We start from the raw sequence: 19,648 nt of genomic DNA on the forward strand, positions 1-19,648 counted from the left end.
AGCAGCGATGTCGGCAGAGGCAGCGAAATTGCAAAGCTTTTTGTGCAACAACAAAATGATTTTTGTTTGCTCGCTTTGTTGTTGGTTCTGAGAGCGGCAGCTGTTGTTGTGTCCGTGAGAGCAGCAGTCTATGTTTGTGTGCGGTGCTGAGTAAGCAACCGTTGTTGTTTCAATGTTTCCTGAGAGTTAGAGCAAAGTAGGAGAAGTAGAAGAAGAGGCAGCGCACACTGGAATTATTTTCAGGTAAAACTATTTGGGTTGTTGTTGTTTTGATATTTTTTGTGAGGATTCGCGTGAAAAATGTGTATTTTTCGGAAATAGTGAGTGAATACTGAAATGAATGGAAACAATACCATTACATGGGAATATAAACTCAAAGTTATATTTAATAATTTTCCGCTGAGAAAATTGTGTTTAATTTATAGAACTAAGGCTTGGAATTAATTTTTCAAGGAAATCATATTGTAAAACTGATATTGCGAAACAATAACCATTTAATACATTAAAATAGATCTTGAAAATAGGTTTCCATTTGAATAAATACCTAGAAGTACGCTAGAATGATCCTTTTGCCAGATCCCTTCGGGGCGACTTCGCCTCTAACGACAGGCCACATTCGTGATGCAGTGCAACAATTTTTGTTGGCCTGTGCCGTACCCCTCCCCTCCGCACCTCTCATCAAACGCATTGTATCTGTATCTTTGCATTTCGTACCGCGCAGTTGCCGTTTCTCCGACTCGAAAACACTCGTCATACCTACGTGTGTGTGTGTGCATTGTTTGTCTTATTTGTTGTTCGTTGCCAGCAACAACAATAAAAAGTTGCCTGCTGTTGAGCAGACAGCTGTGTGTGTTTGTATTACCGCGCTGGTGTGTGTCCGTGTGAGTATCTGTGTGTGTGCGGCGGAGAGCGGGGTCTTGTGCGTTGTTCTCTGTTTGCTCGCCGCCGTCAGGTTGTTGCTGTTGCTTCAGTGTTCTACGTATACGATAGATACTGGGTGATACACTGAGAAAATACGCATTTGATTGCTACTTATTAGAGCGTTATAACTATTCAATTAAATGAATGCCGCTTGCATTAAAATTAAAGAAGTCGCGAGATATTTATTCCCCCGCTAATTAACTTTAAAGCAACACATATTATAGAGACGCTTGAATAATGTACACTTAACTATTTGCATATGTTCTTATATTACATTTGAAAATTGCCAAGTGACCACTCGACTATTTTCCTCAGTGCATAGCTCGCTCTCGCAGGGCAGCAGGCAGCATTTGTGGCTCTGTGTGTTTAGTCGCCTTCGTCGCTTGGAACGCGAAACATACGACATTGCCAACAATCCAACAGTCCGCCGCCGATTCCCGAGCGCCGTGCACCGTCGACTCGACCGCCAGTTTTTCGAATTCAACATTTTTGAACGTTACGTCAGTCGTCGGTCGCTGCAGCAGCAGCAGCAGCAGCAGCAGCAACAGCAGCAGCAACAAAAATATTTTTGGCGCCGTTTTATTTGTGTGCCGTGTATCGTGTCGTTTTGAAATCGCTGCGAGCAAGGAGTTGTCGCGTTTGGAAATCGCCTCTGCAACAGGAGTTATTGGTAATCCAGCGATTTGCCAACGAACAATTCCCAAAGGTAATGAATTCTTCTCTTCGCACAACATCGCAAGTTAGGCGCAACAGCAACAACAACAGCCTGATAAGCAGCTGAAAGAAAAATTCTATATGCCATATTGTTTCCTTGTGTGCGATTGCCTCTGTGTGCAAGTGTGTGTGTGTGTGTGTGTATTGTTGTTGTTGGTCTATCTAACAAAGTTATGGCGATTGTTGTTGTTGCTGTCATTGGGCCACGGAATATACAATATACTGTATATATTTTTGTTGGTGGAGGGAAACAAAGAGTGTGCCGGGGTTTTTTGCAAGTTTTCTGTGTTTTGTTAGCTTTAGAAATAATTCTTTTTCTTTTTGTTGTTGTTGTGCTTGTTGTTGCTGTTGTTTTCGTTTTTCTTTGGTTTTTGTGTTTGGCTTTTGCTGTTTCTGTGTTTTTCGATTTGTACGTTGCTGTACTTTTCGCTGTGCCCCGTTGTTAATAGATAAACATGAACATTTCTCAAGGCATTAGTACGCTCATGCCGATATGTTTATGTTAAATAGACGTAATACAATAAATATTGCCATATAGCCCAGGCTAGTTGTTTTCCTACCCCTTCCAGTCGCCATTCCCGTTCCCCATTCCATTCCCCACCGCCCACACCGCACACCGCACACAGCAATCCAACAATAACATTAACAAAAACAACAACGGGTAAAGCCGAAACACGCGAGCAACGTTCTCCTTGATAATGATGTTCGCTGATAATAATGATGACTGGCCAAAGAACACAACAATGCTGCCAGCGCACAGTGGCTCAAAACTGCTACGAAAGTGGACGTAAATCAGATGGGAGTTTTATTTATACAGCAAGAGACATTTGCTAGTCTTTTATGGCGGAAAAAATAGAATAGGGATTGGGATCAGTCATTAAACTATAGAATTAAAAAATAAAATAATAATATACCAGATTACTGTACATGAAACAGGTCAGAAACCTATACTGCTCTCCACACTCTACAGTTGGTAATATTTTGAATAGTAAAAGGCGATTTTCTACAAATGTCTGAACAGTTAGAAAAATATATATAACTAATATATAGATAGATAAAATGTAGATAGATAAATGCATGTATACCATCTGATACCATCAACGTGGCTTCCTAATCGTTCTGGGCATTCCCATTTTCGCTTACTTCCATCCCACTGTGCGCACGTTTTTCGCTGTGCAAATGTGTTGGTGGGGCCGCAAGGTGCTGAAAGTGGCGGGAAAACTGTCGGAGATTTAAGAGCGGCCCAAGTGTCGCCGCGATGGGAGGATGGAAGGGGGCGGTGGCCAGAAGGGGTGGGCAGCTGAGTCGAGTGAGTGGACAGGTGGAGTGGGCTGATTAGAATCGAAACAGGTAGTCGCAGGTGCGAGAGCGAATCGCTGGCGAGCAGTGAATAGTGAGTGCGCGGTGGGTACTCGCACACATATTCGTGACTATTCAGCGGATTTGGTTTTCGGCCAACATGTTTTCGGATATTGCAACACAACATTGCTTGCTGCAGTGAGTTGCTGCTGCTGTTGCAGCCGCGTGTTGCTGTTGTTGCTGCTGCTCAAGCTGTGCCGTTGTTGCTGTTATCAGTGGAGCAGGCAAAAGCTTTCAGCTTTCGACGCCAGCAGCAACAGCAACACAAACGACAACAATAACACAAACAAGCGGCTAAAACAGCACAAACAGCCAAATTGCCTGTTATTTTTATGGCCGCTGCCATTGTCGCTGCTGTGGCTATAATAATATGAAAAGTAAACAAAGTTGCTGGCTGTCGTCGTTCCGCCGCCGAGTTGTCAACATCAACGCAACGCAACGCAATGCTTTCCTATCCAGCTCGCCAAACTGTACTCAAAATAATGGCAACTACAGCTACAACTACAACTACAACTGCAACTACAACGCTGGCTACGACTACAACAATGTTTTATTAAGTTTCACGAAATTGTATATATGAGCGAAAAGCTCTGTGCCTCCTCGTTTGCTGAGACAGCAGCAACAGACAGCGGAACAGAACAGAACAGAACTGAACTGAACTGAACAGAACAGAACTGAACAGAAACCAACACAAACAAATAACACGACAAAACGAAAAGAAACCGAACACAAAACCCCAGCAGAAAAGACAGAAAAAAAGCTGAAAAAAGAGTCGTTGAGAATGCTCTTTGTTTGCCAGCTCAAAAATAAATAGGAATATGTACATACATACATATATGCTTCAAATGTACATAAGTACATACATAGATAGGAAAGTCTAAAAATCAAATATTGGAGTGGCTAACGAAACTTCAAGTTGTCATTTCGTGGGCACTTAACGTGCAACAGGACAGCAAACCACTGGTAATCGGGGTGCGCCTAAACATTTCCCTAAATTAACGGAAATAACTTCAAATTTAATACGTACATATGCATGTATCTTTTAGGGGCTCTGTGGTGCACGATACCGCCATCGAATATGACCACCTCAACGCGCAGCAACAGCAACACAAATAGCAGCAACAACCACAGCAGCGAGCACGAGGAGCGAGCCACCGCCAACGGCGCCACCGCCTACAACCACCACAGTCCAACGGGATCGGGATCGGGTTCAGGTTCAGGATCGGGATCGGGAACAGCAGGCGCCTCCCTTGGATCCACCAATCGAGTGATGCAGGCGGACGAGGACTTCAACATCCGCTTCGTCAACCTGGTGCGCACCCACAAGTGTCTCTACGACAAGAAGGTGCCCGAGTACCGCAACAGGTGAGTCGCGAGTCCTTCAGACCCCAAAAGATGTGCTCAAGATTATCTTTTAAATAAACTTGTATAATTCATAATGATAAATTCACTTCAAATATATGTAATTTGTTGTATGCTTTGCTTATGAACCATAAGCCATAGTTGAAACTTTTCTGTTAGCTTTATAAAATTTCTATAAATAATTCATGTGTACAGATAATAGCACTAATTAGTTCAAGTATAGCAGCAATGTACAATAAAATATTGATAATTTGGTTTGTAATAGTGTTCTCAACTGAACTGAATCACTTTTCACAGGGATAACCAGGAAAAGGCGTGGGTGCTTATTTCAAAGGAGACCAGAGAAAGCGGTATGCAATAGTCGTAATAAACTCAGGCTCTTTAACTAATCAGCACTTTCGTTATAATTCAGTGATCCACTGCAAGGAGCGATGGCGAAACCTTCGCGCCTGCCTCTCCCGCTACATAAAGCAGCAATCCGGATCGGAGCCGCAGCACAAGCCATACTACCTGACCGAGCACATGGCGTTCCTGCTGCCCTTTCTGAAGTCCAGCCGTAACTCCCTGGAGGGAAACAACAGCCTGGCCACGCTCTACCAGATTTCGCAGCAGCACCTCCAGCACCAGCCCTACCTCCTCCACCCAGCCCTCCATGCGAACGAGGAGCACAAATACTGCGCCACCAACAGCATCAATAATAATAACAACATCGGCAATAATAATGGCGAGAGCATGGAGGTCTTGGAGATGAAGTACTCGATATCGGAGAAGGATGATGAGGAGACCATCGACGCATTTGATCCCGCGGTGACCAACACCCTGGGCATGAATCGCACTTCGTCCACGCCCACTCGCTGTTCCACGCATCCAGGGGGCGGAGGCAATTCACCTGCCAGGAGCGATACCGCCAGTGCGGACAGCATGAAGAACTTCATTCCAGATGTGCAGCTGGCCGAGACGGGTTCGCAGCTCATCTACAGCGATGGTGGACATGGCACACCACCGCCCCTCCACTACCACCCGCACTCGCACTCACACTCGCATCCACATCCTTTGACAATGGCCATGGAACACCACCCAGCGTCCTTCGAACCGGGCAGCACGAAAAGAATCAAGACGGAATGCGAGGCCACCAGCACGATGACGAATGCAGGAAGTGTCTACGGCGGATTAAGTTCCTCGGAAGTGGCGGACATGGAGTTCTTCCGCAGCATTCTTCCCGATCTGGCGGCTCTGACTCCCCAGCAGCGTCGCAAGTTCAAGATTGGGATCCTGGAGCTGATTGACGACGTTGTAACCCGATATCCCGCCCAGGATCACAGCAGCGGAGGAGGAGTTTCTGGCGTGGTCAACGGCAGCGGGGGAAGCAGCAATGGGGGATCTATGAAGCATCAAAGGCGCAGCTCTGGACGCGATTGGAGGAAACAATGAAGGAATACAAAGCGCAGCGGAAAGTCACTAATCCTTAACTAGGAATAGGATAAGTTTAGTTAGAAGCTTAAGGGGGAACTGAAGCTGGAATGGGTAGGGTACTAATTCGAATCAGAGCTACTTCAGCCCGCTCACTGTTAATGTGTTGTGTCTACTCAATAGTAAGGGGATGTTTTCAAAAGCCTTAAACTGACGAAAATCCGCGATTTGTTTCGATTTTGACCACACGTTTTAGAATGATCCATTTCCAAAGAGTTTCCAGTACTGTATGACAACTTTAAAAACAATATATATTTGAACAATTTCCTGCTTATGATTTCAAGCTATTCCAAGCAATAATTATACGGAGTGTCTTAAAATCGAACACATTTCAACGAACAAGTAGTAATGAGGCCTCCTTAAAAGCCATTTAGACCTGAACGAAGTAGTTGAGGAATTTAGAAAACCGATTTTTTGGGATTTCAAAATTGCTTCGTAGAGGTCGGAAACAGGTTAGTTAAGAAAACTGTATATATGTATGCTGCTATTGAAGCCTAAACTATAGAATCTGTGTACAAATGAATTTCCGTTCAAGTAAAACAAAGAGGGATAAAGAGATAGATCGATATCAAACTGCTGTGTGAAATAATAAACAAGTGAACGTATGGAAAATTACATGGTAAACTTTAATTTAAATCTCGACAACATCAACAGAGGGAGTTCTGTAGAGCCTTGCCCCATTTTTTAGGCGGCAGTGGACCATAAAAGGATTCCTTTCTGAGAAAAATGCACAAGGACACGCCGTGCCCCTGTCTTCGCACTAAAAGCTAAATTTCGTTGGCGGCTTTACGGAGGCTGGGATCGGATTGTATCGGACCTACAACTTCGAGGAGCCAGTCTTGGGATAGAACTTCTTCGCCGGGTCCTTAGCCATGTCTAGCAGGGTCTGTGCGGGCTTGAAGGGAGCTCCGTACAGCTCAGCGTAGGATTGCATCTTGCTGACCAGTTTGCCTGCTCCATACTGATCCACCCAGCGGAAGGGACCACCGGAGAATGGCGGGAAGCCCAGGCCAAAAACAGCTCCGACATCGCCCTCCAGCGGGCTGTCCAGAATCTTCTCCTCCAGACACAGCACAGCTTCGTTGATAAAGCGGGACACCATTCGCAGCGTCAGATCCTCGGGGACATTGGCTCCCTTTGAGACTAAGGCGTACTTCTGTTTGACGATCTCGAGGGCATCGTTGTTCACAGGACGAGTGCCCCTCTTCTGGCCATCGTACAGGAAAATGCCCTTGCCGGACTTGCGTCCGAGGAAACCAGCCAGGACCAGGTCATTCATCACTTCCAAGTTTCCGCCGCTGAAGCGGTCACCGAATGCCTTGGCCAAGTCTACGGCAATGTGGGAACCCACGTCGATGCCAACCTCATCCGCAAGGGTCGCAGCACCCACGGGGAAACCAAACTTCTTCGTGTATTGGTCCAGATCCTTGGGGTCCACGCCTTCCTGCAGCAGTCTGATATGAAAGTAGAAGTAGAATTATAAATTTAATTTAGTCCTCTTCGAATGCAAACCAACCTTATGGCTTCCGACAGCATGGTGGAGAGAATGCGGGTGGTATAGAAGCCAGGTCCGTCACCAACAGTGATAACAACCTTGCCCTGCTTGAGACCCACTGCCACGGCCTGAGCGATGGTGTCCTTGGAGGTGCCTGGGTGGGTGATGATTTCCAGCAGCTGCATCTTGTCCACGGGCGAGAAGTAGTGCATGCCGACAACCTTCTCGGGACGGGAGCTTCCTGCTGCGATCTTGGTGATGGGAATGGCGCTGGTGTTGGTGGCAATGACGCAGTGCGGGGGCACCACTGCTTCCAACTCCTTGATCACACGGTGCTTAACATTGATGTCCTCGAACACAGCTTCGATGATGATGTCTGCGTTCTTGAAGTCGCTGTAATCAAGAGTGGGGCGCAGGCTGGCAAGCGTCTGATCACGCTCCAGTCCAGAGATTCGCTTGCGCTTGACAGCCGTCTCCAAGCCTTTCTGCACCTGTCCAATACCACGGGCCAGACCGGCATCGGTGGCATCCTTCATCACCACCTGGTATCCCTTATCGACGGAGACCTGTACGATTCCGGCTCCCATCAGACCAGCTCCCAGAACACCCACAGTCTTAACAGGACGCTCGGGCTTGCCAAATCGGTTCTTCTTGCACTCCGTTTGTCCACGGAACAGGGCAATCAAGCCCTTGGACTCAGGCGTGGCCGATAGCTCGCCGAAACCCTTGCGCTCCGCCTCGTAACCTGCATCGGATCCCTTATCCACGCCAGCACGGATCACATCGAGAATCTGTTTGAAATTGTGGGTTAGCTTAGAATTATGGGAAGAGTTTGACCAATATCTAACCTTCAGGGGAGCGGGATAGAGGCCATTCGAGGCCTTGAGCACCTGCTTCCTGGCAGTGTCGAAGATTTTGTTCTTTACAAAGTCGGTGTCCATGACGAAGGACTGGATCTTGTTGACCAGACCGCTTTTCTCGCGATTAACCTGTGTGGAATATGGTGGAAGACAAGATTAGGGGCTAGGCCATATACCAATTTATTATTCATTCTGTAGAATGAACTTGTAGTGTTGTTTTTCTTACGCGAAGTTTGCCACTGGCCAGATCGTTGGCCACCTGCACGGCGGTCTTCTCCAGGTACTCGATGGTGTTCTGCTCAGCAGGCTGGAGTCCGGGACCCAGGGGTTCCACCAGCAGATCCACAATGCCCAGTCGCTTCGCGCGATCGGCACGCACCTGTTTGCCGGTCAGCTCCAAATCCAGAGCCGTGGGCACGGAGGTAAGCTTGGGCAGGCGCACTGTGCCACCGCCGCCGGGCAGCAGACCCAGCATAACTTCGGGCAGACCCAGTTTGGTCTTGCTGTCCTTGGTGGCAATGCGGTAGTGGCAGGCAAGGGCGAGTTCCAGACCACCGCCCAGACAGACTCCGCTGATGGCGGCCACAATGGGCTTCTTGCTGCGCTCCATGCGATCGAACATCACCTGGGCGCCGTGGGAGATCAACGTGGCCTCCTCCGGCGTCTGGCACGCCTCCAGCATCCCGATGTCGGCACCGGCCACAAAGCAGCCCGGTTTGCCCGAGATCAGTACGGCGGAACTGACGGCAGGATTCGTCTCCAGATCCTTGATCACTCGCTCGAACTCATCGCTCACCTCGGATCCCAGGGAATTCACCTTGGCATTGGGTGAGTCGATCTTGATCACGAGCACTCCATTCACCACCTTGGTGTGCAAATGCTTGTTGGCCACCGGTGCGGGATTCGAGGACATTAGGCGGCGACTCTGGAGGAGCTGCGCCGTCATGGGCAGGGCTGCGTGGGGTTAAGAGATCGTTGTTAGCGATTAGCGATTAGGGCATTATCTCACGGCACTCGAAATCAGAAATCGGAAATCAGAAAGCAAGAGACCGAAGCTATACGTCAAGAGAGAGTACAAAGTGCAAAGTCCAGTTATGCGGCATCGGTGGAGCAGAGCGAGCACGGGAACGGGAGAGAGACAGATACAGATACAGAGATACCGCTAGAGCGCTGCCCATTTCCAAGGGGCCAAATTCCAGTGTGGAATTATTACCTGCAGTTTGCACTTTCCCTTTTCATAGCACAACTGCCAATTAACCCACCTCTTGTGCACTTATTCTGCAGCAATTGCTGTCGCGAAATTTGGCCAACGGCACTCAGAAATCTCGTTGCCGACATTGCAAGCTCTCAGTTCGATGTTATAGGTTTGTCACTTTTTGCTTACGATAACTATTTGTTTTAGTGCCTAGCGAACTTTGATCCTGCCCCGTTAGTTATGTGGTCGCGATTCGCTATAAAAAACTATGCGGCAATTTCTACTTGTTGCACATCCCCAGTGTGACCGCGGCTATACCGATAAAAAATACCAGAATACCACCAAATGTACTCTCTGAGGGACAGCTCTAGCAAAATACCATTAATACCACGTGTGCCAGCACGACAAACTCACTCACCAGGTGTCGCTAGTGGCGGATTTTTCTAAACTAGGTGGCGCAGCTGATCCTTTTAAATAGTATTAATATCGAACTAACTCTTAATTTTAAAGTACATAAAAACATTAAAATGGGGGATGAATATATTTGAACAAAATCCTATATCGATTATAGTGAACATTTGTGAGGATTTTTGTGGGTAATTTATTTGTTTTTCAGATTGCACCAAATTTCAAACTTATTTTAGACTGCAAGTCAGATTTAGCCTATGCAATTACTATTATGACCTTTACTATTATGAAATCCAAACTATAAACTCATATAATACGAGAGTTTTACAATAACTCGAACCCGAATTTTACAATTTTTCACCAACATTGTTTGCGGGAATCTGTCACGCTGACCCACCCCACAACTCGAGGTTGCACCATTAAGAGGCCGCACAATTTGCGGGACACGCATGTCACTCGCATTTTTCAGGTCGCTTCCTCGGATCTCCGAGTTCGAGTCCATAGTCCAGGGTCCAGGACTCATTGAAGCCGCATTAATCGCGCCTCATTTGGTGCGATGCCATTGTCCTTTCAAGTGGCCACTCCTAAATAGGTTCGGATGAGATTTCGCCACATCGCCAGGCGCTTTATTGTGGCAACACGCCTTTGTGGCCTTTGACGCAGGCGTTTCATGTGGCGTGTACTATAAAGTAAATAGTTAATCGTTTTTCCCCGAGCTGCAGCTGCGGCTTGATTTCTCCGCTGATCCGTCCATGATGTGTGAAGAGTCAAAAAAGTCACACTCGAGATCATCGGTTTGTGTCAACTGCAAAAGTCCGTCAGTCAAATGCTGGTAGATGGCTGAGTGAGTGACCTGACCTTTCCAACCAGCGGGCCTATCAAATGGATAACAATTGGCAGATAAATTGACATAAATGCATACTTTCAAATGAGTTAAAGATATAATACATAAGATAGTTCTATTTATTAAATAGCAATATATGGCATCTAACCCTAAATTGAGACCTCTATTCGAGCTTCATTAGTGTGCGAAAATCTGCATTAACAAATTGCCGCCGAATCGCATTTGCATGCGAAATTAGTCTCGGGAATTGCAAATGTGAGTTCGCGAAACCTCAGATTAGATATCCTGTATTCGCGCACTTATTCACGCGAATATTGAATTACACCGGCAACAATGGGATCAGCATCAGTGAATTTGCATAATACCTTTGCGATCAAGGATTCCTCCCCTCGGCGCCCAAGGATAACACCAAAAGCAGCAGAGTCAGCGACTCCAAAGAGGACTCATTTGCATGCGAGGGTTCGGGCCGGGCTAAGGGCTAATCAAACAGCAAGGACAAATATTGTTGCAGGATGCGACAGGAAGCACACGCTCTGCTCTGATTTATGGCTGGAAATTAACATAAACGAAATCAAAACATTTTAAATGTTTTCATTTGGGCAAGGGTTCGGCGCAGCCGCACTCGAATTACGTATGCAAAGCTGCCCTGAAACAAAGTCATTCCTCATTTCTGATTTCCCTCCCAGTTCTCCCAGTTCTCCCAGTGTGCGAATATCCTTGAAGGTCGCACGCGTCAGCGGCACACTTTCCACCCAACATGACAACTAATGGGCGTTTTGTTTATGGTCGATCTCAAACCCCCATTAGGGTCGAGTACTCCTTGCCCGACCTGCCACTTGCAACCCCTTCCCTTCCCCAGGACTACCTACTTTTACGATTTTAATTATTTATAATCGGTTTAAAAAAATTGGAAACAATAACCAAACTTTTGAGTGGCCTCTGACAGGAGGTAAGCCGTTCAATCGAGCCCGGATTTAATTGCCATTGAAAAGGGAATATGACATTTATTTGGCTTAAGATACACAGGCATGTGTTCCGTATGTAGAAATAATATCTATAATAGAAAGACCATTCTAGACTGTGCATAAAGCATTGATATAAAGTAGGGAAGTAATTCGCTATTCTTCGTTTTGATCTCGATTCTGAGCCTGGGCATCCTGATCCTCCTGCACTTCAACCCGCCCATTTGCATCATCGGCATCTGGAGCCTGCGGATTCTGATTTTGCACATTGTTATTTTCATCGGCAGCCTGAGCTGCCGGATGAAGATTCCGGTCATTGCCGCCTTGAGCCTCTTGGTGCTGGCCATTTTGAACGCCATGATTCTCATTGCGCGTATCTTCACTTGACGCCAAGGTGAAATGAACTAACAAAGGTGTCTAAGTAGGCATCTATTGGTATTAGCAATTGTGCAGCTCAACTTACAACGCCCATCCAAATAGCGCACCATTACCGACAACGAATTTGGTTCGCGGTTCCCTGAAGCAAGTCCATTCAAGGCTGCCAACGATCTCGGCGTGGTTATGATGTTTGCCTGTCCCCAGAGTGGATTAGTTCTGGAGCTGAATGGGTTCTGCCCGGGATGTCCTAGCGAGGGCATTGAAAATGCAGCACGCGGTCTACGGTCGCCCAAAAGCATTCTCCTTCCGATTCTGCGATTTCTGCGACTTCTGCGACGCGAATTTAGCCTACGGGCTGGTCCAAGTATCTCAATGCTAGTGGGAGTTCTCCGATTCATAATTTGCATTCCCGTTTCTAGCACAAGCCTGTGCAGGGCTATCAGGCGAATTAGAGTTCTGCGACGACGCTTCTCAAGGATTTAGTGATTTAGTGGCTTTAGTGGGTTGAGTACTCACCACTGCAATGGTTCTCTGATCGACAATACATTTTCGAGGACGACAAGCACCCATTGTTACGCGATTTTGGTTGACTAACAAATTTGAACTTGTTGTTTTGGAAATCCTATAGGTGTTACTCCTGCCGCTAGTGATGTTGTACTGACTAATTTTCCGGCTCCCCTGGCTGGACAAGTGTCACAGCCCAGAAAAGGTTGCTTCGATTGGGTTTGTTCTGTGTTTTCTCTTCAAAAATGTTTATTACTACAAAAAAGTTCATAAATAGGTGGGAAGTGTGACTTAAAACTCGGTGTGTGCTTAAGGATATCATTACGTATCTTACGTGCTCTAAAACTTTGGAATAGCTGGGAAACAAGTACAAAAGTACAAACTAGAAACGTTCAATATTCAATACCGTAATCATATGTAATAATAAGACCAACAAGCAATGGGAACATGAATGGAAATCAATCAACTAGGGACTAGAACAACGCTTGAGTGGCTCAGTAATGGTAGTTGCGATGAGAGATCCGAACCCGATCCCCTAGCAGTAGATGGGATCCGTGCCGGCGACCGGCTGATATGTCGCGTCCATTTGGATGTTCCACGAGTTGTCCACTCCCGTGTTGCTGTAGTAGTAGTCGGCGGACTGCATCTGATCCTGCGGCTCCTGTTGGTAGTTGGTGAGGTGCAGGAACGTGCCCGGTTGCTGATGTTGCTGGTAGGCGGTTGCTTCGTCGTAGATGAGATCCACGCCACCGGACCCACCGCCATTTAGGGTCGACTCAAACACACTGAAGATCTCCGAGCTGGTGGTGTAGAAACTTCCGTCCTGGCTGGGATTCTGGCCCTGGCTACCGTTGCTCACGTCCAGCGAGTTGGGTAGGTATCCATTGTAGTAGCCATAGTCCTCGGAGCTGTAGCCCGAGCTGCTGGTCAAACTGGACGTGTCGTCGCAGCTCTCGTACAACGGCATGCCGCACTGCAGGCTGGAGGAGATTGGCTGGCTGGAGGAGATGGGCTGGCTGGGCTCGTAGCTGACTGGCACAAGTTGCTGCTGGTACTGCGAGTGCTGCATGTGCTGCGGCTTGTTCTCCTGGTAATAGCTGCCCGTGGAGCTGTGCGCGGAGAGAGGTGAGTGGAGCATGTCGTAGGAGTACATTCCATTGGCATAGGCTGCTTCCTCAGTGTCGTAGTAAATCTCTCCGTGCCACTGACTGCTCACTGATCCCAATCCTGCGGCTGCATATGAGCCCTGAGATGGATTGAAGCTGCTGCTGTGTGTGGGCGTCGATGTGGGCAGATAGCTGGGCGCTTCCACTGACTCCTGCTTGGCTTGGATCACATCGGCGGCACCCATCCTCCTGCGCTTGCTCTCCTGGATGGCCTGCGTCTTGGCCTGTCGCTTTGTGGGTCTCAGGCTGCTCAGCTTGTCGCTCAGCGCTGATTCCCTGGCCAACATCACGGCCAAGCTGCGCACACGTCTTCCGCCGGCCAAGAGCCGCCTGGCCTCCGTGGAGCCCTTGGCCTCGGGTCTGGGGTGGTCGTGGGTGCCCTTGGCCTGGAAGTAGATGCCGCTGCCGTCCCTGCGCCAGAAGTGGGTCACCGGGTAGCCGCAGTGGCCGCGGCAGGCCTGGATCTCCAGGCGACCATTGCAATTTCTGTCAGAAGGAAAGAAATATCTAGTTAGTTTTGACTATTTCCCTGATTTCGTTTTAGGGGAAACACCCACCTATTGGGACACTGTTTGCCCTGCTGCTTCCGCCTGGCCTTGTCGCAAATGGCGGGTCTCAGATGCACACTGGCTCCATTGGGCAGCTTGCACTTGGCGCTGCAGAGCAGCACTCCCAGACAGCTCTTCTTCAGGATGTTCACGTTGTGGTTGTTCGTGTTGCGCATGGCCCAGCCGCTGGCATGTTTCCTGGCCTCGTCGCTCTGCACGGAGTAGATGAGCCGGCAGTGTCCGTTGGACCAGTCGTTGAAGTCGTCGAACTCCGCCACCGACGGCATCTTGGAGTCGTTGATGTCCCAGTCGACAGCCACGCGGGACTTGGTGGCCGGCGGACTGGGCACGGGCATGGGCACTGGCATGGGCACTGGCATTGTCATGGGCATGCCGTTCAAGACCATTCTATGATATGTCTGTTTAATGGTTGGTATCGAGCTCACACGCGGTCACGATGGTTTCTTCTCTCCAATAGGCCACTACTATATCGACTTTTCTCTGGAGCGACGCGTCCGTTCGCATCGACTGCGCAAGGCTGACTAACTGGGCCCGCTCTGCGCAGCCCAGTTAAGTTGGAAGCGGTCGAATCGCACGAGGGTTGCTCGGTGGCCATGCGGCGCGCCCATTGGTCCGCTGCCTTCCAGTTCGGCTGCGCTTGTGTGCGGCTTATCCGCCTTATCCGGCACTCCAGCTTGGGCAGCGCGGAGAGCTCGCGAGCAGGTTTGATTGGTAGTAGTGGCAGCAGCAGCTGGGGATGGGGAGCTGGGATCTGGGAGCTGGGAGCTGCGAGAGCTGAGCACAGGGCGCAACTGGCAATTGGGAACTGGGCAGGGAGACGAGTGCCGTGCTGCTCTAGCACCTGCGGTTGCAGCACGCGCTCCACTGGGTAATTGTGCGATATGGAGACCAGGGGTCTGGGGCACTCGATGGCAAAGAACACGGCCCCAACCCCAGGCAAAGCTAATTAAGTTCGGAAAAAAGTTTACAACATCGGTGATGGGGATGGGGATGGGGATGGGCATGTGGATGGGGATTGCTGTATGGCATCGGTTCTGATGGGTACACCTGGCGACAGTCACTGGCAGATGCCAGTGGTCGGGCCTATTTACATTCGAGTTGGAGTTGGATGCCGAGATGGGGAGCAAAGTGGGATGGTTGGAGGGCAAGCAGAGCTCGGAACAAAATGGAGATGGTTCCATGGAAAGTACTTCAGCGAAGGGCTTTAAGACTTTTCCCATGCAAACATTAAAGCTTATAAAGGTACTTGAGTTTCAGAGGCAGAAAATATTATGTCAAAGACTAGCAGTTTAAAAGGACGCATAGAAATGACTATTATAAAAAGACAGTATTATATATTTTTTTACTAACGGAACTACTTCTCACGATCTCGAAATCGATAAAGAAATAAACGTTTGCAAAAAAGAAACCGAAATGTCGAGGCCCTGCCGATATCTTCAAGATGAAATCGGGGATCTCATAATCGTAAAACACAATTTAGCACGCAAAAAACGGAAATCAAAAAGCAGAAATCCCATATAGGAAAACCTACCCCTAGAAACCCAAAGGCAAGGACCATAACTCACGCATATGAATGAAGCAAAGTTGCCAAACAAACTCCTTGGGCCCCTTGGCGATCTCAAGTCAGAGATAAACGAAACAAACATAATCATTAAGATGCCGAAAGGGTGAGGGAACTCCATAATTTTCACACTTCCACGTCGACCAAATGCCATGCAATTATGACACGAACTGAGCGAGCAACCCGCGGCGTCTTTCCTCCCAAAGGAGTCGCCCAAAGATCAGGATCGTAGCACGCGATAGGATCTCAAAGGATTACGGCGCACAATGGGCTAGGGTGCTCCCTTCGCATCCGAGCCTATGGGCGTTGACACGGAAGAAAGTCATGACGTGGCATGCTATGAGGCTGTGAGGCACAGGGTAGCACATCCTACCTGGTCCCAGATTCCCGTACTCGCGGTGGGTGTGTCGCCCTAATGATGCCCGGAACTAACTGTTCCGTTTCAATTACGAGAGATCACTTTCCAATCAAATTTATTTGACACTTTCTCTGCGGGGGCCAGTGAAAGCAGAACTCTTTTCTCTGCCAACGGAGCTCCGTCCAATTGCGGCCATAAAACTCGACCAGAAATTACGCATAAATGTCATCGTAAATTCGATGGGGTAGACCCATCCGTCTGCGGTGTCGTGGGAAGTTACGCCCCTGGCAGATAGATAGTCTCTTCTGGTCGGAAGGGATTTGGCCAGGGATTACAGCGATTGCCAAACATGTGGCCGTGGCCATAGACAATATGTGAGTGCTCAAAAGATTTGTTGACCGAGCGTAGGATAATGCCTTCCTTAAATGCCAAGATTTTATGACTACTCAATAATAAAAAAGATTACTTTTGGGGATTTTCAAATATTGTTCAAACTCTTACAAGCTAGGTTTTATATTGCACTGAAACAATTGCATACTCTAAAAATGTATCATAAGTTGTTACCCACTATATAAGGACTGGTAGTCATCGATCGGCAGATCATTAAGCCATTTTTCTCGCCGGAAGCAGGGAAAGTTCCGCTTTCCTTTTGCCGGAAGCTTATCAACCATCGGAGATCTCATCCGCGCAGTCGAACAACAATTTGCAGCTAATTAAGTGGAACTTGCCTAGGAAAGTTGGATGGGATAGAAAAGTCAACTCGTAGCTGCCGCAATTAAAACCGCATATAGGACCATGGAAGCATTCAATTGGCAACTAACGACGAGAAATCCCAATGACTGATCCCAGCGATCCGATAAGTTGGCCAATGAGCAGCTTGGAACAACCCTGTGGGATCATGGCAATGTTAAATGGTAAATGATTTAAAGCAAGTCTCATAATTTCTCATTGTTCAACTGGCATTTCCACAAACTGATAAATGTAACTGAAAACATAAACGACAACAACGTTTTCGATGGGAGATCCAGTCAAACCGATAATACCTTTCACACTCCGCATGGGGCCAAAAACAAAAACAAAAACCAAGTGAAGGAAAACAGGGGAGATCGCAGGCCCTCGATAGCGGACATTGGACATTGGGCAACGGAAAATGGAAAATGGGAAATTGAAATGTAAGCCCAGCCGAAAACACCGAATTTCGGGACTAAATAGATTGACCGATCGTCCGGACAAGTGATCCTCACCCGACTCCGATTGCTGGCTAAGTAGCTTGGCTCTCTAATCTGTCCAAACAAACCGAGTTCGGGTCAACAGGATTCGAGTTGAGGTCAGTTGTGTGGGTTTTAGCTGCTCTGCTAATGGGCTTACACCTGGTGAATGTGCTGTGTATGTTTTCACACCGATCCATTGTACACTAATTCAATGGTTATGAGAAGGATTACAAGCGAAAAATATATTTTCATATTTTCCCACGCTTAATTTGTTTTTGGGCTCCAAGCCCGAAATTTCATCTAAATTCCTTCTCGTGCACATTATTTGCATTTGTTTTGTGTTTTGAAATTAAGGCGTTGGATTACATCGAATTTACAAGTATTCTCCCACAATCCGTGGAGCGATACCCGCATTTCATGTCCTTACAAAAAATTCCGATGGCCCAGGATTGTTTCGATTGTTCGAAAGCGCGTGGCATTTTGCGATGTCTGTCTAGGCTGAGCGAATTTCCCAGAACTCTGGGCCAAACACTTTTCTAATGTGCAATCAAGGTCCCGATAGATTGTGGCCAAGAAAAGAGATCGACGGCTTCTGAAAAACCCAATTTAAACCGTAAAAAGGAGCTGATTTTTCACACTTGCCAGCGGCGACAAAGCGATTGGCGACACGCAATAAAATGTAATTAGTAAACTCTCTCTGTGGAATTAAAAAACCGAAGCCGACGCTGTAAAATTTCAGGTACTTCAGTTAAAAAAACAGGATAATTCGCCATGGCGACGACACTTCAGCCCAAACAAAGATGCCCAGACAAAGGACACACGTACAGGGATACATATAGCGAAAGGGACGAGGACACAGGACACCCCTCCTCACAGGATACAAAACCACCCGATCCTTTCGGCCAGGGTAGCCTCGAAGATCTAACGCTGTTTACTCAAGCGCAAGAGCGAAACTTGCGAAAACAATCGAGGAGCAGTTGAATTGAAAATTTTACAATTTTAAAAAATCAAATGGCAAATAAAGTGGCAAGTTCCGCGTGCGCCGCGTGTCGAATGCTGTCAATATTTCCGGTGTGTCTAATGACAAGCGCATGTTTACACGAGTGCGAACACATCCGGACCGTGGAGCAACTGCATCCTTTCGCCATTCGCCATTCGCTTTTGCTGATTGCGGAGGCCGGGCAGCCAGGAGTATTTCACGGACATCAAGGACCCGCGATTCGCGCAGGCAGACGGCAATTAAGTGGATTTACTCAAGCGTTTGCCTTTATTGGATGCGGCAATTTATAAATGATGGGCGAGATCTGGCGATGGGGTTGATGATGAGCGATGGTCCTGCGGTGCTGTAAATCCCTAAATGAATTTCACAGAATTCACAGTGGAGAAGCCAACGACCTGGCCATCTATTACGATCATTTAGCAGTGCAGTCGTTGCCCAAAAAGTTTATTCAACTGCATTTGAATGTCAATTAGCGTAAATTGCTAGTTGTGACTTACAACAAACGCCGTGGCTATTAACACGCACGCCGCATCTAGAGCAATCCACCAATTGAAGGCTTTCGGGAGATCCGCAACACTACACTCAGAAAAAAATCTGCTGATAAATGCACAGGCATTTCAAACCAGAACAGAGTAAAGTGTTATAGTATAAAGTACAATTTATCATGGTTGCATATAGAAGCTTGTACTTAAAATGATAGATAGTGAATTTATTATTTTTTTGTCAGTGCAGAATCAGCATCGAGATGGGCACTATTAGAATGCGAGTGAGTGCATTCACCTCGGAATCGCCAAGACCTCTAATTTTCGGGGGTAGAGCGTAGACCAACTGGCTGGCTCAATAGCGTTTGATTTGCATCCGTATCTGAGAGATACACATGCATCCGCTGCTCCAGCAACTCCGTCGCACTCAATTTAATTTAATCAAATTTTCGTCCGCCGAGGGTTCGGCTCTATAACTATTTTCGGGGTGCCATTGCCGCGCTCTTGTAATTATTAATAATATTTTCGGGCCGATGTGTTGTGTGCACATAAAACGCAGCCATAAACAAAATGGCTGCAAAGTTGTTTGTTCATATCGGGCACATAACTTCAATTAATCTCAATTAAGTGGCAAATATTACGATCTCATGTCCGTTGCAACTTTCGTTTTAGGGTTCCCCCAAACTTAGCCCTTTTGAAGTTTTGTTTATTGGGATTCGGGGTGGAGCCACTGCCTCCGAGTCCAATTGAGGGTTTGCCCTAGGCCTTGGGCACATCAATTCCTATTGTAAAACCTCTGGAGTCGAAGTAGTACCAGTTTGTTGGCGTG

At 47.5% G+C, this 19,648-nt stretch overlaps 4 protein-coding genes and 1 long non-coding RNA gene across 8 annotated transcripts; 1 reads left to right on the forward strand and 4 right to left on the reverse strand.

Moving 5' to 3' along the window:
- Positions 1-1,289: 1,289 nt before the first annotated feature.
- On the forward strand, positions 1,290-6,441 carry LOC6541446. Of its 4 annotated transcripts, none has more exons than XM_001969281.3 (4): positions 1,290-1,627; positions 4,041-4,359; positions 4,654-4,706; positions 4,769-6,441. In XM_001969281.3, the coding sequence occupies exons 2-4, from the start codon at positions 4,073-4,075 to the stop codon at positions 5,785-5,787; spliced, it is 1,359 nt and encodes a 452-aa protein (XP_001969317.1). In that variant the 5' UTR covers positions 1,290-1,627; positions 4,041-4,072; the 3' UTR covers positions 5,788-6,441. The 4 variants fall into 4 exon arrangements, with proteins under 4 accessions (XP_001969317.1, XP_026834444.1, XP_026834446.1 ...); XM_026978643.1 differs by lacking the exon at positions 1,290-1,627 and adding an exon at positions 2,809-2,944; XM_026978645.1 differs by lacking the exon at positions 1,290-1,627 and adding an exon at positions 3,271-3,957.
- LOC6541344 (trifunctional enzyme subunit alpha, mitochondrial) lies at positions 6,430-9,702 on the reverse strand. Its single transcript, XM_001969282.3, has 5 exons — positions 9,444-9,702; positions 8,408-9,135; positions 8,170-8,310; positions 7,343-8,112; positions 6,430-7,280 (listed from the first exon to the last, which is right to left on the reverse strand). Exons 1-5 carry the CDS (start codon positions 9,517-9,519, stop codon positions 6,644-6,646), a joined length of 2,352 nt encoding a protein of 783 aa, XP_001969318.1. The 5' UTR covers positions 9,520-9,702; the 3' UTR covers positions 6,430-6,643.
- A 1,899-nt stretch (positions 9,703-11,601) lies between these two features.
- On the reverse strand, positions 11,602-12,699 carry LOC6541354. Its single transcript, XM_001969283.3, has 3 exons — positions 12,485-12,699; positions 12,054-12,435; positions 11,602-11,994 (listed from the first exon to the last, which is right to left on the reverse strand). Exons 1-3 carry the CDS (start codon positions 12,536-12,538, stop codon positions 11,747-11,749), a joined length of 684 nt encoding a protein of 227 aa, XP_001969319.1. The 5' UTR covers positions 12,539-12,699; the 3' UTR covers positions 11,602-11,746.
- A 49-nt stretch (positions 12,700-12,748) lies between these two features.
- LOC6541741 (transcription factor glial cells missing) lies at positions 12,749-14,844 on the reverse strand. Its single transcript, XM_001969284.3, has 2 exons — positions 14,196-14,844; positions 12,749-14,124 (listed from the first exon to the last, which is right to left on the reverse strand). Exons 1-2 carry the CDS (start codon positions 14,591-14,593, stop codon positions 13,008-13,010), a joined length of 1,515 nt encoding a protein of 504 aa, XP_001969320.2. The 5' UTR covers positions 14,594-14,844; the 3' UTR covers positions 12,749-13,007.
- A 2,737-nt stretch (positions 14,845-17,581) lies between these two features.
- On the reverse strand, positions 17,582-18,913 carry LOC113564122. The gene is made up of 3 exons (XR_003407806.1): positions 18,835-18,913; positions 18,333-18,690; positions 17,582-17,929 (listed from the first exon to the last, which is right to left on the reverse strand). It is a non-coding gene; the product is annotated as an uncharacterized LOC113564122 (long non-coding RNA).
- Between the last annotated feature and the right edge of the window lie 735 nt (positions 18,914-19,648).

Source organism: Drosophila erecta, unplaced genomic scaffold (assembly GCF_003286155.1).
Source record: "Drosophila erecta strain 14021-0224.00,06,07 unplaced genomic scaffold, DereRS2 tig00000055-arrow-pilon, whole genome shotgun sequence".
In the NCBI taxonomy this organism is placed as follows: Eukaryota; Metazoa; Arthropoda; class Insecta; order Diptera; family Drosophilidae; genus Drosophila; species Drosophila erecta.